The sequence below is a fragment of the Moschus berezovskii genome, chromosome 22 (genome assembly GCF_049115385.1).
Source record: "Moschus berezovskii isolate FMDL1 chromosome 22, NW_MosBer_1.0, whole genome shotgun sequence".
Taxonomy (NCBI): domain Eukaryota; kingdom Metazoa; phylum Chordata; class Mammalia; order Artiodactyla; family Moschidae; genus Moschus; species Moschus berezovskii.
In genome coordinates, this window is record NC_142481.1 from 38,683,285 (window position 1) to 38,709,731 (window position 26,447).

General features: G+C 49.0%; 1 protein-coding gene across 1 annotated transcript; it reads right to left on the reverse strand.

Annotated features, from left to right (window-relative positions):
• Positions 1-1,791: 1,791 nt before the first annotated feature.
• On the reverse strand, positions 1,792-21,430 carry LOC129548309 (liver carboxylesterase-like). The gene is made up of 11 exons (XM_088829942.1): positions 21,300-21,430; positions 19,158-19,311; positions 17,360-17,464; positions 15,345-15,449; positions 12,708-12,746; positions 10,040-10,180; positions 8,210-8,290; positions 7,786-7,933; positions 3,381-3,512; positions 2,326-2,398; positions 1,792-2,057 (listed from the first exon to the last, which is right to left on the reverse strand). Exons 1-11 carry the CDS (start codon positions 21,428-21,430, stop codon positions 1,874-1,876), a joined length of 1,293 nt encoding a protein of 430 aa, XP_088686068.1. The 3' UTR covers positions 1,792-1,873.
• Between the last annotated feature and the right edge of the window lie 5,017 nt (positions 21,431-26,447).

Here is a 26,447-nt window from a genome sequence, read left to right on the forward strand (position 1 = left end):
GTACTCCTTTTCCTATTTGGAACCAGTCTGTTGTTCCATGTCCAGTTCTAACTGTTGCTTACTATCCTGCATATGCTGTTGCTGCTGCTAAGTCGCTTCAGTCATGTCCAACTCTGTGCGACCCCATAGACGGCAGCCCACCAGGCTCCCCCGTCCCAGGGATTCTCCAGGCAAGAACTCTGGAGTGGGTTGCCATTTCATATAGTTCGGGATTTCCCAAAGCTTGCAATGAACTAATGTACCACTAGGTGGCAGCAGACACCACGTAAAAATCAATTCCTTTTTGACCTGTAAAGTCACTTGCAAACTCAAAAGATCTATGACATTGGAAGAGGGAGTGCTTAAAATTCTGGATAACTATAGCTAAGACTCTGATGCTGGGAAGGATTGGGGGCGGGAGGAGAAGGGGACGACAGAGAATGAGATGGCTGGATGGCATAGCTGACTCGATGGACATGAGTTTGAGTGAACTCCGGGAGTTGGTGATGGACAGGGAGGCCTGGCGTGCTGTGATCCATGGGGTCGCAAAGAGTCGGACACAACTGAGCAACTGAACTGAACTGAACTGATACCTAAATTATGTTGCTGATTAAAAAAAAATGTATCCAGCTTTCAACCTAAAATTTTTCTTTCCCTCAGCTTCAGTAGGTCTTCCTCAGGGCCCAAAGCGGGGGATGGGTTTGCTGCCTTTTCCCAGTGGTTAAGAGATTTCATTTCTTTGGGGAAGAAGTGTCTGAGCAGGGCTTCTGCCCTAGGAGGGCAGGCTTTCTCTGATCTTACTACCTGTTACCAGTATCTCTCAAAGCTCCCTGATAGAGGTCCAGGGAGAAGGGCCTGCAATGAGTGTAAACACCCCTGTGGGTCCTTGGCTTCTGAGGATTGTACACTCCCGTACTCGCCCACAGTTGCCCTTTAACACTTGATTCTCACTTTAAGTCACTCTACTCACACACACGGTGACTCCATCTTCCACCTGTCAGCAGACAGTCAGCCAGTGTTCATGTCCCATCTCTCCTCCACAGTGCGCGTCTTCCTTCAGACTTCAGGGTAATTGCCCTGCAACCTCTTTGAATGAATCAGAAAAAATCATGAAACTGGGAATAATCTAGACTTTTCTTGCAGGAAAGGTGGCCGTAACTTTCTTAGAGATTTCTACATCCCAGGAGAAGCCAGAAGTCACCCCAGGGATCTGAAAGAGACAGTTTTCAGGTGATACTCCTGGGACTCACTTCAGGGTGGTCACTGCTTGGCCCTGATGTGGTCCAGGCCAGAGAAAGCGTTCATATGAGTTGTTGGAAGAGATGGCTCGGGGAGGGGCTTGGAGGATAACACGTGAGTTGAAGAAAGAATTGCAGACTGTAGGAGGGCAGGGAAGGGCCATGCAGCTACGCTCAGTGTCGCCAAGCCTAGGCCCCCTCTTGCCCACTCTGGGACAGCCTCAGGCTGTGTCGCCTCCATCTCTACAGTCAGCTCCGCAAGGAGGAGGGGGACAAGGCACTCTGATCCCCCACATCCTCTCACTGGAGTTGTGGATGGCCCTGAGACAGGGAGCAGACGCAGTGTCCCCCTCAGCACCTCCCAGGGCCCAGCCTGCTCCACTCTGCATGCTCAGACGTCACGCCAGAACGGCCAGAGCACCTTCCTGCCAACGGTGCCCACTGTCTTCATCCTTCTCTCACTGAGGAGGATGACTTTATTCCAGCGCAAGACAAAGACACTGACTTGGTCTCCAGAAGAACATTTATTTCCAACTTGAGGCCACAGAAAGGGAAACCCCCCCTCCCTGCCCTCTGCTACTGCCATCGGATAATTCCTCAGCCTCCACAATAAGACGCCTCTTTGCCCCATAAACACTTCTGTAGAAACCCCCCGTTTACAGCTCAACATGTTTTGACTGTGGTGCCTTCTTTGCTGCCTCCTGGGACAGAAGCTCGTTCCAGAAAGCCACTTTCTCACTTTTCAGCTTCTCGGCTGCCCGAGTGTAGACACCAATCTGAAGGTACCCTTCTTTCTGGTCATACACTGGCCAGTGGGGAAGCCCCTCCCCATTGGGGTTCCTGGAACAAAATCAAACAGAAATTCCCCAAAGCTGCTGTGTGGTCTTAGATATTGTTAGGGACGCCCTGGCTTCATTTCTGCCAAAGGCTCATATGCCTCCAGAGATAGGAGGCTGACCATGTGCTGGGTTGCCAGTCCATCACAGGGAGCTCTCATGTCAGAGGTCACAGGGCGGGGCGTTTGACCATCACACCTTGGAAACTACCCCCACCCAAGAGACACACCCTGTCCCTTCCCAACCCCACTCCATGTCTGCCAGCAGCTCACCCATTCCGAGCAAAGTTGGCCCAGAATTTCATCACCATCTTGCTGAGATTGATCTCTTCTTCTGGGGCACCATCTGTGGGGAGGGGACAAAGCCAGTGCTGCTCAAAGTGTGGTTCGTGGGCAGTAGCAGCACTTGAGAAATTGTTAATAAATTCAGAAATGGGGGTCTTACTCCAGACCTACTGAGTCTAAGCTGCATTTTAGGAAGATCTTGGGTAACGCAAGTGACTTCAAACTTGACAGCTACCGACTGAGGCCGGCCTCAGTGAAGGGCTGGAGTCGGTCCGTAAGCTATTGCCTTGTCTTCTGTGCCCTCCCGACTGCCCTTCCTGCTTCGGTGTTTCAGGGACACACCCCAGGGTTTCTGCTAGAGTCACCCTACTCCCAGGATGCTCTCCTTTGGGTCTTTTCTTGGTGTCCTTGATCCACACACATTTTCACAGAATCTGGAAAGTAACCGAGCTGCAAGATCCCGCTAAAGTCACCCAACCAGGAAATGCCCAGAGGCATTGTGTGCAATGAACAGTTCTGCGATGCGTCACACACAATTTGTCTGTAATTGCTAATGGGCAAGGCATTGAAGACATCTGTGGAAAGTTTTTTTCTTTTTAAATATTACACACCTAGATATATTATGATATTAAAATACATGAGTTTTAGATAGAGATTGGATAGAGAGACACACGTTAGTCCTGATTCAAGGTTAATAACAACTCTAACTTAACCCTCACGCACATTCTGATGTGTTCTTGTGAGGGCAGAGTGAGTGGTAGCATTCTAGCCCTGAGCAGGGCCCTGCGGGTGACCCAGCTCCCGTCTTGCTGATGATGCCCAGGTCTGGATTCTTAGCGCGACCATGGGTGAGGGCACAAGGACTCGCATTCTCCATCAGGTGCGTTAGAGCAAGAGAATGGCTGGGACCGTGTCCTTCCACCCTGTTAGGTGAGTGCAGGAAACGAGGACCTGCAGAGAAGGAGGAACCTGCCCAAGGCCCCCAAATAAACTCGCACCCAGATCTCCTAACTCCAGGTTTATAGTCACCAAAGGGCCATCACCTTGCAAAATTGGAAACCCGAAGACAGAGAAGACTTCATCCCCGTGGTCCCCTAGCACCGTCTTGGGTTTCATCGCTGATGAGAGGCTTGGGCGATACTCAAACTCATACATGTAGGTCGGGACCCCAGCATCTGCAAAACATGGATTCACACTCGGTTCATTTCAGCAGACACACACCTGATGGTATCAAGGTCTCTGGGGGCTGTGAGCAATCAGGAAATTGGGGGCATGCCTAGTCCTGAGTGAACAACTACAATATTAATAGCAGATGCCCACTGTGAGAACCAACTCTGTGCCAACCCCGTGTCCCTACAGGAAGCCCCAGGATATGAGCACATGAAAAATTTCATCACTTGCTTAAGGGTGCATAGTTGGGGGAGGTGGAAATGGATTTGAGCTGGGTATTTACTGAATGAGTGAGTGAAGAGTGAGTGAATGAATGCTGAAACCTTGAGTAGCTCCATTCTAAATAAATACAGGGGCACTGGGTCAGCTCACACAGGCCCCTGTTGATGCATCCACGCACAAGGAGCGCCACACACACACACACTATTGTATTTCACTGCTAACAGGCTAGTCTTCATTTCCTTTGAGAATACGTGCAGCCTGACAGGTGTCTTCCATTATGTCCATTTTTGAACCTTTCCAGTGATTTTCACATGTATCCCAAGAGTGAAGTAAATTCAAGTTCTGAGCCTGAAAGTGCAGATTTAAATACAAACCTATGCAGAAAGGGTAAAATTTGCTCCCCGTGTCCTAGGAAACCTCCGTTTGGCAGTTCATTTCCTTTGTGTCCATCCTCTCCTGTGTCTTGCTTCCTGCGCGGCCCGGGGAGGGTGCAGCAGTGGCAGGAGGGGGAAGGGGCTGGGGAAGGGGACAGCCCCTCTCTCCTGGCCTCTCCTCCCTCCCCTCTCTCCTCTCTCCACTCCCTCTCGAAGCCCCAAGAAGACGTCACTTTCCTGCTGATGCTTCAGCAGAGATGCCCATCTTGCTGCTCCAGGGCTGACTCGTGGGCCCCCCACCTGGGGAGCTCTGTGCTCTGCATTGATGCTTATGCTGCAGCCAGGGACTCTAATGGGGAAGGGTCAGGCCCCAAGGCAGGCTGGTGCGGAGATATCACAACATCCCCTCCCCGCCTTGGGGATACTATCACATTTGGAAAATGCCCAACAAAGGAAAATGAACAAAATGATCACTTAAAATCACACTGCTCAGAGAAACCTGTTAATATTTCAGAACTTACTCCACTTATGCACATAAAATGATGACACTATTGTATGTGTTATTGCATATGACCATAATAATTACTTCATATCATTAAAATTTCCCCACAAAGTAGTTTAACAATATAAGCCATCCCGACAGGAGGATGTAAAATAATTTGTTTAATTGCCTCCCTCATCTCCCATCTTTGCACTTTGGTTTAGCAAGAGGTGGTTTTTGGAAGAAGCAATCCTCTGTCGTCCCACAAGCCACTTATTAAACAGTTGCTTCAAGGTTGTGGGTTTCCCTGGTGGCTCTGCAATGCTGGAGACTCAGGTTCGATCCCTGGGTTGGAAAGATCCCCTGGAGAAGGAAATGGCAACCCACACCAGTACTCTCATCTGGAAAATCCCTTAGATAGAGGAGCCTGGTAGGCTACAGTCCATGGGACCACAAAGAAGAGTAGGACACGACTGAGTGACTTTACTTTACTTAACTTCAAGGTCAAGCCGAGGTTGCCGTAAGGAGGGGCTTTAACCTTGGCTCTGCCAATTTAGGGTTTTAGAAAGAACTCATGATCCAACCATAGGGGAAAGAGCTTTCACAAATGGGAGAAATTATTTTGGAGCGCATGTTGCCCAAAAGATATTTTTTTTCATTTTTTTTCTTTTTAACATTTCTGCCTTAAACTTCTGAAATTTATTAAATTCCTACAACCACAAGTCTTCAAAAGAATAAGTAGGGCACTGCTGCTGCTGCTAAGTTGCTTCAGTCGTGTCCGACTCTGTGTGACCCCAAAGACAGCAGCCTACCCGGTTCCCCCAACCCTGGTATTCTCCAGGCAAGAACACTGGAGTGGGGTGCCATTTCCTTCTCCAATGCATGAAAGTGAAAAGTGAAAGTGAAAGTGAAGTCCCTCAGTCGTGTCCGATTCTTAGCGACCACATGGACTGCAGTGCACCAGGCTCCTCCGTCCATGGGATTTTCAGACAAGAGTCCTGGAGTGGGGTGCCATTGCCTTCTCCGAAGTAGGGCACAGGTTTGAATAATAACATTTAGGAACAATAAGAAAAGCAGAGGGAAGGAAAGAGCTAGCAATCAAAAATACACAAATTTAAACAGTGCGATGTTCTTTGTTCTTTATTTGGTAAGGAGGGGCTTATGAAATTGGAGGCATTGTTTTTATTTTTTAATCTGAGTATCTCAACAGAATTAAGAAATACTCATTCTTATATACTGGAAGCAATTTCACAATATGTGTCAAGAACTTTAAAATCATCCTACAGGCTAGCCTAGTAATGAAACCTTTAGTAACCAAATAAAAAAAAAAAAAATTTATCAGAGATTTGGTTAAAGATATACGTGCGTAAGACTGAGCATAATGTTTTATAGCATCAAAGTATGGTCAGCCTGCCTCAATAGCCAATAGGTCAGGAATACTAAAGTAAATTTTAATGTATTATTCCATGAGATAATGGATGCTTTTTAGGAGTTTTTGTTGACATTGAGGAAATGCTTACCTTATAGGATTCCATGAAAAAAACACAATATAAAATTAATATTTAAATTATATGTAAGACATGGGAAGATTAATGAAGAAAATATGTCAAAATTTTATAGCAGATATTTCTATGAATTTTGAAGCGGTCCAAGATCAGAGCTAGCTTTGGCTAGAAATTTGACTAGAAACTAGACATTTTTAGTTTCTTCTTTATGTGTTTCCATATTTTCAAAATGTTCTACAACGATAAGATGTTAATTTTTATATTCAGTAAAAGTTCTCTTCTGTATAAAAAAAGACTTAAGAACGAAAAGTTTAAAAAAGGAAAGTCGGGGAATTCCAAGCAAAAATGCCTCTGATGGGAGTCTGACACGTCCTGACACATCCAAGATGACTGGGTCAACAGACAATGAAGCAGAGGAAACCACACGTAAGGAGAGACAAGACCAAGTTTGTGAAAGAACAGTTCTGACCCCAGGCCGCCCCTGGCTGAAGAGCTTCATCAAGACCCTAGGGAGGAGGAAGGGTAACCGGAACCTATCCATGACTGTATTGAACTGGGGGGGTGGTAGGTCAGCTGTAACTACTTTTTATTATGCTTGTACAGTCCCAAATTCTAAAACCCTCTAGCATGGTTAGAAAGAGTGCTCTGGGTCAGAGAACCACGTCCTGTCTTGCAGACGTGGTAGAGATAGCTCCTGGAAAGGGAGGGTCCTGTGAGGACCTCAGCAAGGCACTCCAAAAGGACACCTCCTGTGCAGGAGAGGTCCTCCATCCTTGGCCTCAAGCCCCTAGGGCCCAGTCACTCACAGTCCTGGGATACACTGAAAGGTCCTGCCATAGACCCAGCACACACTGGCATGGAACAAGGCCAGCTGCAGACATCAACATGCTCCAGACCACTTGCCCCATACCTCCCTCTGCTCAGTCCTTTGGGTTTTCTTCGTCCCAGACAACATTCCTGATCCGACACTTGGCCTCATGCTATCCCCAGCTCCACTGGTTAACAAACTAGTTTGAAGCTATCACTGACCTTGGAAGGCTTCTAAGACAAAACCTCCAATATGTGTCCTGTGGCCCCACAGACTACTGTCATTCAGGTGAGGGATCTCGGGGCAGAGACTGTTGGAGTGTCCCCTTGTCCCCTGCTTCTGGGCACACTGGCCAGAGTTCCACCTCCTGCATCTGTAGCTCTTTGCCTGAGGTCTTCGGCAGCCAGAGACCACTCTGCCCACATGTGCAGCAGATCAAAGCACCAGGGAATTAACTGCCCTTGGGATCAGGCTTCAATGGATGACTCAGCAAACTGGAGGATAAACACCCCAGCTCTCTTGCCACTCACTCGGGAAAACCCTGAGCCATGTCTCCCGCTGATTTCCCAGAGCTCCGAAGCTCCAGGTGTCCCTGGTAGACTCTCGCTTGACAGCACAGTGTAGACTGACTTCCGTCTCCATTCGAGTCACTTCTCCACTCCTCTCCCAGTGTTATCTGGGATCACCCCCAAATATACTACCTGCATTTGGATCCTTTTCTCAGAGTCTGCTTCTGGTGGAAACCAAACTAGGACACTGCCCCGCCCCTGGCTATATGGAATGTACCCTGAAGTTTTCTTATATCTTTCTATGCTGAGGGTTAAGACAGAATACAGTGTGAAGCTGGTGGGGTCAGTGTCCCTCTCCTGTCCAGTGCCGAAGACTCACTTCTGTGGTAACGGGCCGTGTTCACAGATGGGACACAAAAGAACCCATCTGCAATCAAGTCCAGGAGCAGGTCTTCCTTTTCGACAGGGTCATGTGTCCCTCCTAAATACTTGTCAGTGGCCACTGGAGCCAGTTCCTCAGGGATGTTCTGAAATACATCAAAAGTTAAAGTGACCAGCACGCCCTCGTGAACACCCCTGGCTTCCCCAGCCAGGGAGGAAGGCTTGCATTAACAGTGAACCTCTCAGGCCCCATGCCACCACTCCCGCCCACCCCTGCTGCTGAGCTGGAAAGGCAGAAACTAGGAGCTGAACCGCCCACCCCTAGCCCCAGCCTTCGTTTTGCCACCAGCTGCTCTGCCATCGGGAACAAGCCCCGGCCCTCTTTAGTGCTCAGCCAGTTTCCGTGACTTCTAGAGTCTTACAAGGATGGGGTAGGACTTCCACACGAGTGACGTGGCCATCTCCTGGTCCATCTTGCCTGCAGAGAGTGGGAAGCCCATGAACTGTTAAAACAAAGGTTAAGCAATTGTGAAATCATCAGGAAATAGCAGGAAAAATCAAAGTGACCAACAGACCAAACTAAATGGAGGCTGGGTTTTTGATGAGTTTTGGACTCAAATGGACTTTCATATCCAGAGACCAAGGAGTGTAAAGAGGATAATATAATTAAGGGAAGCTGTCCTAGTGTAGACACACACACACACACAAATGATTAGAGTCCCCAGAGTGGTCAAGACAGAGAGGGAAGATTTCAGCCAGCCTAGTGTTGAAGTGAAGGGCTCTGGGGCAGATGACACGACCCCACAAATACCTCACTTGTGTCAGAGAACTGAAAAAAAGTGAAAGTGTTACTAGCTCAGTCGTGTCTGACTCTTTGCAACCCCATCGACTGTAGTCCACCAGGCTCCTCTGTTCCTGGAATTCTCCAGGCAAGAATACTGGAGTGGGTAGCCATTCCCTTCTCCAAGGGATCTACCCGACCCAGGGGCTTTACAGGCAGATTTGCTAGTCAGATAACTGAAAAAGCCCCAAATCCTGCCATTATGACTTTGGTCCTTTGGTATACCCTCTGAAATCATTCTGAAGAACCACAGAACTCTGCACATAACAACGCCATTAAAACTCCAGGACAGCTGCAGGAAGCTTAAGGCCATGTCTCTAGGATGACCGCAGTCTCCCTTCAAGAGCTCTGGGCTGCCAGGAGATTTTCCTGTTTGTTTCAGCCAAAGCCTGGTGATAGGCAGATAGGTCCCTGAACTCCCTCTTAGAGCAGTTACTTTAGAACTCTTGTAATTATAAATCTTTTCTTTATCCCTTTAAATAAAATCTATCACCCAAAGCTGTTTCCTCAAGGACCTGAGAGCCATCTCTATGAAAAACAAATATTCAGGGGATAATTCTTGCTCTGTCCTCAGAGCAAGAATTTTTAACTCAAGAATTTTTTAGACTCAGTCCCTGTGAAAAAGATAAAAGCCTAATTTCAGTGGGAACACAGATACTACTTACACCACTGCCTCCTGTCATAAACACAGAAGTTTGTTTCTTCTCCAGATAAATGCCAGCTAACAAATCCAGGTGGTCCAGTCACATGGACAATCCCCCCACCCCACCCCAATCCCACCCACTCCTTAAATAAGCTCCAGGCTTTCATTTCAGGGATTGGGTTTAGTTCACGATGGATCATTTCCCTCTAGCAGGGATGTAACTGAATCAAATCTGTTACCACTTCACCTACTGTCTGGCTTTGTTTATCTCTGTCAGAAGGGAAAGCCCTTCCTAACTTTTAGAAGTCAGTTGTAACTCAGGAGGAAGCTGGCTCCTCTGAATCTTTCCAGTGAGAGGACTGAGAGCTTGGGTGGGGCGGGGCTAATTTATGGAGAAAGCATGAAAGCAGCAAGCCTGAGGCGAGAGGCTGCAGGTTCTAAGCCCCACTCTCCTTAACTCCCGAGCCCCTTCCCCTTTTCAGGCCTTGCGTTTTTTATCTGCCCAGTGATGATCTCTACCAGCCCTCCTGGAACCGACATTTCAGGATTCATGGATGGGAGGACAATCAGAGAATGTGTGGGGACGTGGGTCCCCTGAACTGCACCACCCAGATGACAGTGTGGACCATCAGAAATGGTTTCCACGGAAATGTCAAATTGTATGAAGGGGACAGCTGGCCTGGTCCCAGAGCGAGGTCTGTGACCACGGATCGGGGAGGCTTTATGATGGGCAGGGAAGAGAAGTCTACGAGGCCTGCACTTTCTCACCAATGGCAGAATCCAGCCAAACTCTTGCTTGTTGATTCCGACGATGTAGGGAACGGTGTTGAAGTTCTTTTCAGCCAGCATCTCTATGGGCATCTTTGGCAGCACCACTCCGTCCACCACGGTGGGCAGGAAAGGGTAGGTCTGGGGAAGAGGGCAGAGTAGTGTCTGGGCTTCCCCTTCCAGGTCACACCGCATCCCCATCTCCACCTGCTGAAGCTCATGACCAGTATCACACACCTGAGTCCTAACAAAGGGGGATAACTCTGTGGACCCCAGAGGGCAGAACTCTGACCAGGGGACAGCAGTGGTCAGGTGATGGGGACAGATCTTCAGCCCCTTTGGTATAAAAATATATAACATGATGTGCATGTATTTGAAGTATATATATATATATGTCTCTTCCCAGTGTCACGCAGCTCTCATTATCTGTGGTACTCATGCTCTACAAAGTTACTGTGACAGACTTTCCGGGGGGTCCTCCAGTTAAGAGACTGTCTGCCAGTGCAGGGGACATGGGGTTAATCCCTGGTCCTGGAACATTCCACAGGCCTCGGGGCAACTAAGCCCAGATGCTGCCGAGTGCCTAGAGCCTGGGCTCCACAACAAGAGAGGCCAGAGAAATGAGAAGCCTGAACACCACAACTAGAGAGGTGACCCCGACGCTGTAACTGGAGAAAAGCCCGTGCAAGGTGAAGACCCAGCACAGCCAAAAGTAAATACATAATAAAAGAATGAACTAGGGGGAAAAAAACATCCAACAAGGACTTAGTGAGTGCTTCCCTGGGTGATGCGACTGTAAATCCCTTGGCTGTCAGCCTCACAACAGTGCCGCCCACTATGATTGTTTTTATCCGCTGTCATCTCATAAAATCACAAAGGTAGCTTGTTTTTCATGGCTTCACAGGCTATAGATGTTACTTTAGCATATTCCTAAGCAGCTCAAGGAACTGATTGGCAAGTAATCTTTTCACATTCTGGATGCTCTGCATTGCTGATTCATTAGCACTGGGCAGCAGCCCGCCACCCATGCCTGAGGGCACTCGGCCTAATACTCCCATTTCTCACGAGTCAGACACATTGTAGGCTGCCTGCACTTAAGCACACTAGACAGACCTTCTGTCTGTGGTCGGGGATTATTTTAAACAGCCAAACTGACAGCACAAAACTCAAGAATGTGAAAGGTGGCACTAAATAGGACCATGAATACGTTACTGGTATTAGAGATGAAACAAAAAGACAAAAATGTAGCTCCTTGTATGATCTCTGGGAAGAAAAGGGAAGCCTCCTACACTGTTGGTGGGAATGTTAATTTGTGCAGCCACCATGGAGAATGGTATGGACGTTCCCTAAAAACCTAAAAATATCATTATTATATGACCCTGCAATCCCACTCCCAGGCATGTATCCAGAGAAAACTCTAATTCAAAAAGATGCATGCATCTCAATGTTCACAACAGCCCTATTTACAGTAGCCAAGACATGAAAGCAATCTAAGTGTCCATCGACAGAGAAATGGATAAAGAAGATATGGAACATACATGTGATGGAATATTACTCAGCCATGAAAAAGGATGAAGCAATGCCATTTGCAGTAACATGGATGGCCTCAGAGATTACCATACTAGGTAAGAAAGAGAAAGACAAATGCCATATGATATCACTTATATGTGGAATCTAAAAATGACACAAATGAACTTATTTACAAAACAAAACAGACTCACAGACAAAAAACAAATTATGGTTACCAAAGGGGAAAAGGGGTCAAGTTGGGTTAAATTAGCAGTTTGGGATTAGCAGATACAAACTCCTATATATAAAACAGATAAGCAACAAGACCCCACAGAGGGAACTATATTCAATATCCTGTAATAAACCACAATGGAAAATAATATTAAAAAGATTGTGTATACATATGTATAACTGAATCATTTCACTATATACCAGAAACCAGCCCAACATTGCAAATCAACTATAGTTGAAAAAAAAAACACAAAACCTTTGTTGAATGACTAAGTCTCATTTGAGCCTCTCTACAACTTTTAAGGTGAGATTCCCCAGGGAGTCTGCAGAGAGGCCAGGACTGAGCTGCCACAGAATTAGGGCCATCAGAACCTGGTGAAGGGAAGCGTCGGAAGGAGGGAGGAGACGAAGGAGGTGGGAGGCTGCTGTTGGAGTTTCCCACGTGGCTGGGAGGAGGGTGGTGTCCTGAGGACGGAATTTCACGGCTCCTTTCCCCACATCCCTGCAAACAGTGCAACTTGCACAGTCAGTCAACCTGAAACCCCCCAGGAGACGATCCAGGCTCCTCGTGAAGGCTCCTGAAGAGCCCTTCCCCAGTCATCTCCACTCCCCACAGGGGAGGTTTCTCGTTCGCCTTCTCCCAACTGGGCGTTTTTAGGAATGTGAACAAGAGTAGGGGCTGGCTGGGGACCGGGACACAGAGCTGATGACAGACAGCACTGGCCTGGGCATCGGGGAGCGGGTTCTGGTTGATGACTGGTCTCCTCCCGGGGCCACCAGACAGTACTCTATCCCTCTCCGGGCGTCAGCAGGGTAAACACAAGGACCTACTACAGCTTCGCATGGGAGAATTCTGTCATTCATATGTAACTGGAGCTTAAAGGTGTCAAGACTTAAAACCCACAATTAAGAAACCAAAGGTCCTTACCTTTGTTGGGTGTCCCAAGAAATCAAGAACGAAAAAGTTCTGTGAAGAGAAAGACAGAGGCTGTGGTGAGGAGACTTCTGGGAGGAAAGCTGACCTCGGTGAGCTGTGCCCTAAGGTACCAAGCGCTCCCTCCTGGCGCCTCCCTGGCTGGGCTGGAGGGAAGCGGGCAGGACACCCTCCCCTGGGACCAGGGGTGCAGGGGTGGCTGCGGGAGGGGAGCTCTGCAGAGGACTGCTGCTGAGCCGCCCTGCCCTCCACCACTGCCCCGTCTTCCTCCTCCAGGCAACAACACCCCGAGTTTCCTTTGGGGGACCCCCCCTTCCCATCTCACTCCATGATTGCAGGCATCTGTATGTGACCTCCGGTGCACCAAATCCCTGAATACAGGGACTACTTAGGGGTGGACATGTGCCCATGTCAGTTCAATAGAGTTTACCCAAAACTTTTGCTGGAGTTATTGGGAAAGAGGCTTTCTAAGCAGTTAGGATGTAAAACTATTGTGGTTTAACTTCCCTAGGGGCCAGATCTGCCTAAGAGTGAAGCCAACACGGAAAGGTAAAAGCTGAGGGATAGAGACAGATTCTTAATAGCATCATATGTGCATCTGGATCCAGCCATGCCTGAAGCCATCAACTCCTGGACCTGTCAGTGAGTTACCTGAAGATTCTGTCACAACATATTCCTCTCTCTTCTCAAAGCACTTTGAGATGAATTTTCTCATCTTGCATTAGAAAATCCTGACTCATACAAACTCACTGAAAATTCTCTTTGTTTTAAGTTTAACACGATTGTACTGACTTTATTGTTATACTGAAGCTAACAGGCTTGACCAGTATGTATGAGGTCACCAAAAACGGTCTCTCCATCATGTGTTGTAGCTCTGCAATCCAGGTGCGTGTGTCTGTGTGTGTGTGTCTATGTGTGTGTATTAGGGCGAGAAGGAAATCATGGAAACACTTCCACATGATCTCAGAAAACTCAGGAGGATTATAGAGGCTCCGGGTTTTACCAAAGTCACCAATTCTCCCTTCATAAATTGGACCTCATGTGCCACATTGAGAGGTGCTGAAATAAATTTACATCCTTTCAGGCATTAGAAAGCAGTTGTGTTTTCATTGTTTGAACATATTGGTCACATCACGTGAGCCTGAGAAGACAGGATCTAAGTCCCAAGGCCACACTGGAAAGGGCTCAGAGTCTGGTGTTAGAGACTTGTTTCTGGGAGTCCAGGAATACCCTCCGGAGTCCAGACAGAGAGCCCAGGTGCTTCGGTTACTCTGGACTTTCTTTCAAACCCTCCCCGACAGAGAGGATAGTTTCTATTGGCCCAGGGGCTATATTTATGGGTGTCCCTCCTGCTGTGGCATCTCTGTGATGACACACTGCCACAGACATCCATCAAGCCTCACAGGTCACCTTCTCTGTGAAGCATCCTTGCTTAGTATAACAAATACTTCCCCTTTCTGTATTCCTACCACACAAAGCCCACAAAGTATTTGGGTGTGTTTCTCCCTGGACAGTTCCTTGTGAGCAGGGACTACATATCCGATTCACATTCGTATCACCCTCCCTGTTACCACCCCTCCCCACACACACTTAACATAGCTGCATGGACGGATGAAGAGGTCAGTACGGGGAGTACTGGAGAGCCAGATGGACAAGTGGATGCAGGGACGCCACCGCACAGACGGGCATGGATGGATCACTGATTTCGGAGGGATGGATGAGGGAGCGACGATATTGGTGTCTGAATGGTGCACGGATAATTAACAATAGATGAATGAAGTTTTGAATGGACTTGTGGGTGGATAGATGAATGATAAGGTAGATGAGGAGAAGGCAATAGCACCCCACTCCAATTCTTGAATGGAACATCCCACGGACACAGGAACCTGGAGGGATGCAGTCCACGTGGTCGCTGAGGGTCGGACACGACTGAGCGACTTCACTTTCACTTTCACTTTCATGCACTGGAAAGGAAATGGCAACCCACTCCAGTGTTCTTCCCTGGAGAATGCCAGGGAGGGGGAGCCTGGTGGGCTGCTGTCTATGGGGTCGCACAGAGTCGGACATGACTGAAGTGACCTAGCAGCAGTAGCAGCAAGATAGATGAATAAACGGATGGATGGTTGGATGGATTAATGGGTTGATGTATAAATTTCCTAGACTAACAACTGAGGCAGAGTCTTAAAAAATCTAGAAAAGTGGCCCACCATTGGCTTAAAAATGAAATGGTTTCTAAGTTAACTGAGGTAAATTGTGAAATTCTTTCCAAAAATATTTGTTTTTCATATTTCTGTCCCTAAAGTTTAGGATGGTGGTTACCTCTGAAATATACGATGTTTAATTTGTAAAAATATATCTAAAAATGAGAATAGAAAAAATAAGTTTTGATAGATCTAGAGGATTCTTAATTGTTCATTATGTTCTTTTTTTGACTTAGCTGAAGTTTGAGATAGTCCATAATAATAAAGAAAACAGTTCCCATTCCGATCCAGAGGCTGACACTGCTCCTGGGAGGTGAGAAGCTGTCCCAGGTAATTTTTCTAGGGCAAGAAGACTGAAGCTGAAATGGTGAAGCCTGGGGCCAGGTTTCCAGGGTGCGGGGCTTGTTTGCAAGAGAATGGATGCACTTACCATCTTTTGTGTTATCTCCAAGAGCTCGTCCTCTGTCTTCTGGCGCAGGCAGTGAACAAGGACAGCCGAGGTGGTGGTTTTGCACCCAGCAAAGGCAGCAATTCGCTAGAGAGAGCACAGGTGACAGCAGAATTCAAGAGCCCGTCTCATCCCTCCATCGAAACCGAGGTGTTCTGTCCCAACCTCAGTTTCCAAAGGCAGCCCATGGCAGCAGAAAACACTCCAGACCAGGACTTCCCTGGGGGTCCAGTGGTTAAGAATCCGCCTGCCAATCAGGGGATCCGGGTCGATCCCTGGTCTGGGAGGATTCCACCTGCTGCGGGGCAACTAAACCCACGCGCCACAGCTACTGAAGCTCCCGCACCCCAACCCTGGGCTCCGTAACAAGGGAACCCACCACAGTGAGAAGCCTGTGCACCACAGCTGGAGAGAGCCTGCACACAGCAACAAACACCCAGCGCCGTCAAAAATAAATACACAATTTTTAAAAAATAATAAAATTAAAGTTTAAAACAATAAAAAAAAAAAAAGAAGAAGAAAGAAAGAAACAGAAAATGCTCCAGACCACTCTGTGCGCGTCCTGGGTCCCAGTCATGCCAATTATACAGCCTCTGCTCTGTTACTTTACGTCTGTTAAAATGGGCACAATATTCTTGAAACTGAAGAGAGGCAGCAAGGAATGGAGCTTAAAAATGTGGAATCCACAATCCCAGTGTCTAATTTAGTATCTTGGCTCATCCAATTAACAGCCATGTGGCCTCAGGCCAGTCACTTGCAAAGTGAAGCCAGAGGGGAAGATGCAGGAGAGAAGTCAGGTGCCAGGATGGTGGGACACTGGTGAGTGTGCACGGGCTGCCTGGAGCCTGGTCCAGTGTCTGACACGCAATCAGTGCTCAGTAGGTGTTTGTGAAATAAATGAAATGACCGTAAGAAGTGGACAGAGTGGGCAGAGAGTGAGGGAGGGAGGTAGGGCAGGAATAAGAATCTTAGATTCCTTCACTGTCTTAGATTCCTCCCTTTAAGTGTGGCTGCTGGCTCCACCCCTGCACCAAACCAGCCTGACCAAATGCTCCACATCAGTGACTCCTGTCTTCCTAGCATTCTCCAAATAAAGACAAAGTCCCCACTAGGTCCTACGTAGCATGGCCCTGCCAGTGGCCCCACCCTCAGCTTCTCAGGTCCTGTCTGCACTTTCTGCCCCGGAACATCAGCCTTCCTCACTCTCTAACTTGAGATACCTGCTCCTGCCACAGGACACTTGCTCAGGCTGGTCCTCTTCCTGGATATTCTTTTCTTACCAAGTAATTTACTGCTCATCCTTCTCATCTCAATTCGTTGATCATTATTTTTTCCAGGAGCCTTTCCTGATAACTTCCCGTACCCACTGGACGAAGTGTTCCTTTTGGATTCTTTTCACATCAGGTACCTCGTCTCTATTGGTCTAGTCACAGTTGACTTTATAAGTTTTCAGTTGTATAACTATTACTCTACCTCCTAAACTATAATAGAAGCTTCATGAGGTTGCCAGATGTCAGATTATATCAAAACTACTTGCTGAGTGAATGAATGCTCCAGGAACCTGCCCCAGTCACAAGCCCCCTGGGAAAATCCACTCCAGGCTCACATGAGGCCAATGAGTTCAGCAGACTCAGACCCTGAGGGAGGCAACACACGATGACAGGCCACTGCCCACTGTTCAGCCCCTCAGCACACCTGGCACACTTTGGGACGCACGCTCAGGGCAAAGTGCACGGGGCTGGCAGCCCAGAGTCATGAGCCTGAGTCCAGCTCTGCCCTCATCACCGGCTGACCTTGACCAGCACTCCTGCTCTCTGCCCCAGTTTGCTTAGCAGGAGAACTGGGAGTGGGGCGGGGTGTGTCCTTGCCCTTCCTGGTCAGCCAGCCTCACTTCTAGGATTCTTTGAGGGTGTCAGCCAGACCCTGTGATAAGAAAGGGCCCTGACAACTTCAGCAGAGCAGAGCATGGTGCAGGGACAGTCCAGTGTGAGACCTACCTCAGCTTCAGCCTTAGAGTCCTTCTTGACCAGGCCAGGAAGGAGGGCAACGCCACTCTCTGAGATGGCCCGGTGGAAGAGATTCTTGGCCAGGGGAGATAAAACCTGGGAGGAGAGTGGCAAGAAAGGGAGTTTATGCTCACAGGGAGTGGGGTCTTCAAGAGCTACACCCATCCATAGCCCTGTCCTGGGCTCTTCCCATGGAGACCGTGGGGCTCAGTGGACATGACAGGTCCTTGCTTGACCTGACTGACCGTGTTCCCGAGACTGACCGGAGGGTCCATCTTCTCCAAGAAAACCTCCGCTAGAGGGAACCGGGTGTACAGAGCGAGGCATGCACTGATCACAACAGTCAAAGTATCTGAACGGCAGCTGGAAATTTCTAGCTTCGATTTAAACACACAGTTCTGATTTCCCACTTCCATTACTCAGGATTTTTTTTAAGGAAAATGATCTGGAGGCAAAAAAATCTCTAAGATGTTCATGTTATTTATAACAGGAAAGAGTGGAAATAACACAAGGTTTTAATATATGACATTGGGTAAATAAGGTATTTCTCATGTTTACACGGAAATACTAATGACTATACACACAAAACATAAGAAATAACAATTAATGGTTAGGGAAACATATATGCTATGATGTAAAGGAAGCTTTTTTGTTTAAAAATTCATAGATATAGATAGACGATAGATAGCATGATTCATGGAAAAAGGGCTGTTCTGGTGGCTCAAATGGTAAAGAATCTGCGTGCAATGCAGGAGACCTGGGTTCAATCCCTGGGTTGGGAAGATCCCCTGGAGGAGGGCATGGCAACCCACTCCAGTATTCTTGCCTGAAGAATCCCCATGGACAGAGGAGCCTGGTGGGCTACAGTCCACAGGGCTGCAAAGGGTTGGACACGACTGAGTGACTAAGCACACAACAGCATGGGAAAAATACTAGAGAAAAGGAACTGTCCATGGTGAGAGTCACTGGCTAATGCGACTGTGGACGGATTTTTATTTGGGGGGTTATCTATGATTTTCTTTATTCTCCACTTTATAAAATATAATAAGGTTTTCTCTGAATATTCAACTATGAGCCTAGATATTTTAAAAATATAGTAATAGTGCTCAACAGTGAGGCAATTGGAAGGTTTCTCACAGCTCCCAGCACCTTCTAACCTGGCTTTCCAGCTTTGCTTCCCTGGTGCCTCCCTCATTCCCATTCCCCAAACCACACTCCCAGGTCCTGTCAGTGGCCCTCGTCCCCTGTCCCATCCCCCATCCCTCCTCTTCCCCTTTTCCCCAGCCCAGCTCCATCCCTCAGCCCCAGAGACTGCTGCCCTCCCTCCTGGGCATGGACAAGCCTCAGAGCCCTCAGCGGGGCCCCCAACCTGTTCCTAGTGCTCGTGTCTCCCTGAACTGCAGGCCTGGCTTCAAGTCATACAAGGACACTCAGACCAACTTCAAGTTGGATCCTCTGATTAATCATTTACACCCACCCCTACATCTCAAGAGAAGTGAGGCGAGTCCAAATGTTAAAATGATTAAGAAGGAGAGGATGAGCCCAACCGACACAGGACAGGAAGAGTGTGTCTGTCGCAGCTGTGGCTGCAGCTACGGCCCGGAGGCTAAGCTGAGCCCTGAGCATCCCGGAGGGACAAGGGGAGTCTGGCCACTACTCTCCACCGTCTGATGCTGCACAGAGTCGGGTCAGCCTTGAATCCAGGTCTTGGAAGTAAAGGTCCCAGGACTAGATGGGCTGATCTGCAAGGGGTCCCATCAGCAGCCACATCAGGGCCAGGAAGACTTACAAGAACGGAGACACTTTCCCCTCCTGCTGACTCTCCAAAGATGGTCACAGAGCCTGGATCCCCTCCAAAGTTGGCAATGTTCTCCTGGACCCAGTGCAGTGCGGCCACCTGGTCCAAGTGACCCCAGTTTCCCCGGCTGTGCTCATCCCCTGTGCTGTGAGTAAGAGAACAGGGTGGGGCTGGGAGCAGAGATGTCCCAGCAGGCTGCTGTAGAGCTCTACAGAGCCATCCTTCATCTATTGATTGAGCATTTCCTATGAGCACATGGACTTTGCAAATATCCAAAGAAGGGAATTCCCAGTGGAAGAAACAGCAAGTACAAAGGCCCTAGGGTCCAGGGATCAGAAGTGTGAGTCTAGAACGTGCAGCTGCAGGGAGTTTTCAGGGTCTGCATGAGGACAGCCATGTCGCTGTGAGTAAGATGCAGCCATTGCAGAGAGGACATGATTCCACTCATGTCTTAAATGATCACTCTGGCTACTGTGGAACCAAGAGGATTTGGTGGTGACTGGATGTGGGGAGTGAAAAAAAGAGAAGAATTCATGCGACCACAAGGTTTTTACCCAGAGTAACTGGAAGAGTGTATTTGCCAATAGTTGAGCATGAGGCCCTGTTGCAGGGAGAGGAGCAGTGTTTGCAGAGAGAGACAGTGGGAGTCAAGGGTTCTGTTTGTGGAGGAGTGAGGTGCTCTCAGCCGTCCCATGGGGAAGGTAGGAGGCACTTAATGGTGTACTTGTGGGCTTCAGTGGAGAAATGGGACTGAAAATAGGAAGCGTGGAAGTGCTCCCTGAGGTCACTCAGGGAATCGGTGGGACAAAGAAGATGCACACAGAGGCTGAGACAGGAGGAGGAGGGCCAGGAGGAGCTGAGAAGGAGCACCCATGAGGGAGGAGGTGGCCAGGAGCCAAGAGAGGTCAGATTTTCAAGAAGAACTGAGGGATCACGTGTGGATCTGCTGAGGTTGGCCAAGAGATGCTGGGTCATGATGACCTGGACCAGAGTGGTCAGGTGTGTGGTCGGGATAAAACCGTGACTCACATGATAGAGGAGAGGCTGGGGGAGAGGAATTGGGGTGAGTACGTGCAGTTACACTGTCTCTGGGAACAGACACGGGCCGTGGGGGAAAGAGCTGTGGGATCTCCGTGAAGGGGAACATCCTGGGACACGACTCCCCTGGGAAAACCTGTCTCCAGCCCACAGGTCTTTCCAGGGAGGTGACCACCCCTCCCCTGGCCCATTCCCCAGCATCTTAGGGTAAGAGGTCCTGGGCCAGTGCATTCGGGAAAAGCTCAGGAACTGCCTGCTGGAAACCTGGTTCCTGTCCACAGAGAAGCCATGTGGGAGACTCAGCCCTCACTCATGCATGTGCCAAAGTCCAGGAAGGAAACGGGGTGAGTGGGCCCAACACTCCTCCCAGTAGATGAACCCCTGGAGTCAGATGCTCCTTACAACCTCCCAGTTCCAGGCACCCGTTCCTTCACCTACAAAACTTCACAGAGCTCCCACATGAATCTGCCCCTTCCTTGTAAAAAAAAAAATAATTTATTTATTTTAATTGGAGGCTAATTACTTGACAATATTGTGGTGGGTTCTGCCATACACTGACACGAATCACCCATGGGTGTGCATGTGCCCCCCCATCCTGAACCCCCCTCCCACCACCCTCCCCATCCCATCCCTCTGGGTTGTCCCATTGCACCGGCCCTGAGTGCCCGCTTCATGCATTGAACTTGCACTGGTCATCTCTTTCACATATGGTAATACACATTTACTTCCCCAGGAGGAAAGATGTGTGAGCCTCTAAGTGTTGTGCTGCATGGTAACTCTCATCTTAAAGACAGCAACGTGCCAGGCAGCACAGTGAAAAAGAGACAAGTAGTTCAGATGAGATAACAACTGGGTTGGGCTTGGTAGGAATAGTAGGAGTTGTCAGGGAGATTAGGAGTTTTCTGTGTAAGAGCTCAGAAGTAAGTGCACCAAGGTGGCTGGGGAATGAGAAGGTGTGGAGCCCAATTAGGAGGGGACTCAGATGTCTTAGTAGGAAGCCTAGCCGGATCCCCTTGAGGACTTCCCTGACTTGAGTGGGGTCCTAGCACCCCCACACTGGGGGCAAGGTCCCACCAGGAGAGTCCAGGGTCTTACCTGAAGAATCCCCAGATGCCCAGACGGTACTGAATGGTTACCACCACCACATTTTCATGGGCAGAGAGGACCAGCCCATCATGGGCTGATGCTCCTCCCATCAGCAGAGCTCCTCCGTGGATCCACACCATCACCTGGATGGGGAGGATGCAACCACAGGGTTACTGGAAGCAGAGCTGGGGAAGACCTCAGAGGCACGTTTGGTCACCTCCCCGTTCTCCATCTGAGGCCCAGGCCACCACCCCACTCAGGGCTCCCTGGCTGCCCCTGCCTGTCTCCCCTGCCCCAGGGCCACCTGCTCTCAGCTCCTCATGCTGAGAACATCATCATGGGGACAGCCAAGCTCGAGCATCATCTCCTCCCCAACACTCCCACCACCCTCACTCCTGGACCCCTCACCCAGCTCAGCACACTCAGCATGCAGAAGCCCTTGGTTAGAAGCTTGTTTCAGCTTCGTCTTAGTTACCTTCTCTGTGGTGAATTCAACTTCTCATGTGAATGAATGATCATGTCAAGAAGCCTATGCCCTGGGTGGTACCTCATCTTAATATGCCTTCCTGCTGCCTCCTCTGCTCCCAAAATCTCACCCATCCTCCAAAGCCCAGCCTAAAACTACCTCCTCCAAGAAGTCTTCAACCATTTGATGAATATGATCTGAAAACCTACTAGGTGCCAGGGACTGTGGTAAGAATTGAGGCCATTCATAATGCATGTCCCCAAATTTAAGGAGTTCACAAAGCAAGAAAGTGAGAATAGCTAAAGTAATATTATAATCATTTTGTTAACAAAAAATTTGAAGAACTCCCACATGAACGATGTGCCAAGAATTATTTTAAGCATTTAAAAGTAACCCATCCATCAATGAGGGACAACTATTATCCCACCTAATGGACAGGAAAATGGGGGCACTGAACCACCCTGAGGTCACGCAGCCTCTAGGCAGTGGAGGCAGGACTTGACCCCAAGCAGTCTGGCTGCAGAGGCCACATGTCGAGCCACCCGGCACACAGCAGCCAATGGCCATGCTGCAGTCGGTTGGCTGTTGGGGCAGGAGGAATTCCTTCCCTTCAACTCTAACTGAAGATCAGGAAGTTGCCTCGTGTGCCATGCCAGACGCTGCCATAAATCTTCATGTTCATCACTGCAAACTCACGTGTGATTATCCCTGATTTGAGGAAACAGAGCCAGGTCTCTCAGGCAGTAAACGGCAGAACTGGTATTTACACCCAGACTCTGCACTTCCATGGTCTGTGTCCATTGTAGAGGTTCTCCAGCCTCAGCTTCCCAGAGCCCCTCCTCCTCAATACCTCCAATCCTTGACTGCCTCCCGGTGGAGGGACTGAGTTTGCAGTCTCCTCTTGAGTCCAGGCTGAGCCACGGGCTGGTCAGCAGCAGTGTGCTGTAGAAGCCAGTCCAGCTCGGTGCAGCTCTTCAAAGGCAGGGGCTGTGTGGTCATAGTTTATGTTCCTCTCTCTCTTAACCCCACTTCTAGCTAGGTGTGCGGGAGCACTAAGTATGTAACAGGCGAATGCATGAATGCATGAGTGATCGATTGTCCCCACCTCCTCAAGCTCCTAGTCCCAAGTTCAGACACCCTCCTCCACACCTGGGCACCATGCCACGGGTGTACCTGGGAGATGGCTGGGTGCGCCCACCCCTGCCTCTATCCCTCCTGACTCCCCCTTTGATAGCACACCAGCCCCACCCTCCAGCCTGAGTCTGGAAGGCTGCCCTGTCTCTGGGCTCCATTTATTCTGGAAATGCTGACTCACTGCATCACTAACCTGGGCCAAAGACAATTAGGAAGTGAAATTAACTACACGAAAATCTTGATCGTTGGCAAAGGAAAGTGCAGCCTTGTTGCTCCAGGCTCTGCTCCCCAACCTGTGACACCAAGTCACAGGAAGTTGTCAGAGAGGGTCTCTGTGTGCTGAGGAAAGGCCACACACAGGCTCCATGCTAGCCTGTGTCAGAGAGCTCCTGGCAGTTCCAGGAGCCCCGTGCTCCAGTCCTGCCACCCCTACTTTGTGACCTGGTCTTCCCCTCACAGGACCTCAGTTTCTCTGTCTGTAAGGGAAGGGTTGATTTGTTGGCTTATCTCCAAGATTCCTTCCAGCTCTAACTTTATTGGAAGTTATGTTTTACCTACTCTGGGTATCAGATTCCTAATCTAGCAATTAAGAGTCATCCTTGTCCATCTATTAGCATGAGAGACATCAGAAACATTAAAATGTGCATTACAGATGTGCAGCAATCTCCCCCAGGGGCCCGCTTCTGGCCGAGGGGAAACAGGCGTGGGCCACCTGCCCTCCCTGATGCCAGGTTTGGCCGTGGTGCACAAGAAAGCCCTGGGGCCCCAGAAGACCCTTGGCCCAAGACGCCCCCACCCAACACTGCCTTCATCCCCTTCCTGTCTACACCAGCCTTGACCAGTGTTTCCCACTGCTTACCGGCAGCCTGCTTCTCTTAGTCAAGTCAGCAGGGGTGTATACATTTAGGTAAAGACAGTCTTCAGAAACTTTAGGCTTAATGCTCTCCATTCCGTTGCTAAAGAAGTCTGAGGACATTTCTGCCAAGACTGTGCTTTGGGAGCACCTGGGAGGGGCGAGGAAAGAGAAGACTCCTGGTGTTCAATCAGAGCTGATCAAGGAGATGCCTCCTGTCAGGTCTTGGACTGGGAGAATTAAGCCTGTAAACAGAGCTGTCTTAGCAGATTCCAGACACTGGAATGGGTGGGAGACTACCTGGGGGGTCAGGATAGGGGGCTCCAGGGCTCACCACGGTCTCTGGGGAGAGTAACTAATGAGAAGGCCTGGCACCTCCCCCTTTCAGGAGACGTCGGAACGCATTGTGTCAAGAAGATGCTGCTTATGAGCCTCAAAGTGGATCATTTCCTACATGCCTTGGTTGCAGCTGACTCTCTGCTGCATAGCGAGTGCAGGGTGCTCACACTCCTCGACAGGTCAACCAGGAGTTCCAGTCCATGGGAGACTTCCAAAAACGGTGAGAAGCCACTCTGTTGGCAGTCATTAAGGCATGCAACAGGTCAGGGCAAAATATCTGTGGTGCAACATTAGGAGAACTGGGTTCTAGTTCTGCCTCTGCCACTTACATGCCGAGTGACCTTGGGCAAGTTCCTTCTCTGTTCTGGGTCCCAGTCTGCCATGCCTAGCGAGGGGAATGATTTCTACATGGGTCTGGCAGCACTGACATGCTAAGATTCTGTCGGTTCATCTTGTCAAGTGTTATGCATTGCCCAAATAATGGATCTGAAAGATCCAGCAGCAGTAACAGCATTACTTAATATTTAAAAGACACTTGCTCCTTGCAAAGAAAGTTATCGCCAACCTAGACCGTATATTACAAAGCAGAGACATCACTTTGCCGACACAGGTCCGTACAGTCAAAGCTATGGCTTTTCCAGTAGTCATGTACAAGTGTGACAATTGGTCCATAAAGAAGGCTGAAGGCTAAGGAATTGATGCTTTTAAATTGTGGTACTAGAGAAGACTCTTGAGAGTCCCTTGGGTTGCAAGGAGATCCAACCAGTCCATCCTAAAAGAAATCAACCCTGAATGCTCATTGCAATGACTGTTGCTGACGCTGAAGCTCTAATACTTTGGCCACACGATACTAAGAGTCAACTTTTTGGAAAAGATCTTGATATTGGGAAATATTGAAGGCAACAGGAATAGGGGGTCGCAGAGGATGAGATGGTGAGATAGCATCACCAACTCAGGGGAGATGAATTTGGCCCAGGAGATAGTGGAGGACAGAGGAGCCTGATGGGCTACAGTCCCTGGGGTTGCAAAGATTCAGACATAACCTATGGACTGAACAACCACAAAATCTTCAGATCAGAGGCTTCCCTGGTGGCTCAGTAGTAAAGAATCTGCCTGCCTGTGCAGGAGCCACAGGTTCGATCCCTGATCTGGAAGATCCCACATGCCACGGGGCAACTAAACCTGTGAGCCACAGCTCCTAAGTCTGTGCTCTAGAGCCTGGGAGCCTCAGCTACTGAAGCCTACGCGCCCTGGAGCAAAGCCCAGGCGCACACGACTGAGTCCGAGCCCTACAGCCGGTGCTTCATTCACAACAGGAGAAGCCACTGCAAAGAGAAGCCCACGCATCTCAACTAGAGAGTAGCCCCTGTTCCTGCAACTGGGGAAGGCCCACGTGCAGCAACAAAGACCTAGCACAGCCAATAAAAACTTAATAAAAAAATCCAAAAATTATTAAAAAAAAGTATCTGTATTGTGTGATATGATACTGTGATATAATAAGAAATATGTCTTTGGTCTTCCCATTTCCTGCAAGGAGTTCCTAAAACCCTAGGAATTCCCTCAGTGAAGAGACTGACAAATGCATCATTTGTTGTGTTAATGAGGTGGTTCTGGACCTCACCTAAGGGTGGAAACTAGGTGCAAAATGCAGATCCTGGAAATCCTCAGGATCCTCGCATGTAGATGTCCTAGGTGTTCTGGGGGATGACTCTGACTTCTTTGCCCAACGTGGACACAGTGACTAGGACACACCGACCATTGCTCTGCTCCTTACTCGGCAGCAGTCACACCTGGGAGTTAGGAACTGGCGATACCCCAAAGACCCCACACACACACACAATCCTGGCCCACCTCACTCCCCAGCTGCATCGAAGATCAAGACAGGAGAATAAACAGAATCATTACTTCTGACCCGCCCCCACCACTGCTCAACTCCTTGTTTATTCCAAAGCACTTAGGCTATTCTTACATATTATATAATCTGTTCCCTTGCATATTGCTCAGGATGTGTCTTTCCCTGCTACAAAGGCAAGCTGCGTGAGGGTGGGATCTTTCTTTGGGTCATTGATGGATCCCAGGAAACCAGAACACACCTGACACACAGGAGGTGCTCCAGAAGTATTGGTTGAATAAAAGGCTCTACAGTGCTGTGAGAATTCTGGAATGCTGGTAAGGATCTACAATATCTTGAGGATTCCAGAACAGAGCATGAGCCACTCAGAAGATTGCCTTGGCTCCCACCTGCATCCCTTGGAGACTAACATCCCCACTGAAAGACGCCAAAGGCCACACGCCCGGCTTACATGGGAGGGTGAGAGGTGGTATTCTTCACGAAGGTCCATGGTTCTGCAGGCTGCGGTGGAGC

What these genes read in the sequence shown, in the direction of transcription:
- LOC129548309 (XM_088829942.1), bottom strand. Translation starts at nt 21,430, where the DNA reads ATGGTGTGGATCCACGGAGGAGCTCTGCTGATGGGAGGAGCATCAGCC. An exon ending in TCTTGGGACACCCAACAAAG is followed by an intron (nt 10,181 to 12,707) that starts GTAAGGACCTTT and finishes CCTCTTCCCCAG; the next exon opens with ACCTACCCTTTCCTGCCCAC. An exon ending in CACGGCCCGTTACCACAGAA is followed by an intron (nt 3,513 to 7,785) that starts GTGAGTCTTCGG and finishes CATGTTTTGCAG; the next exon opens with ATGCTGGGGTCCCGACCTAC.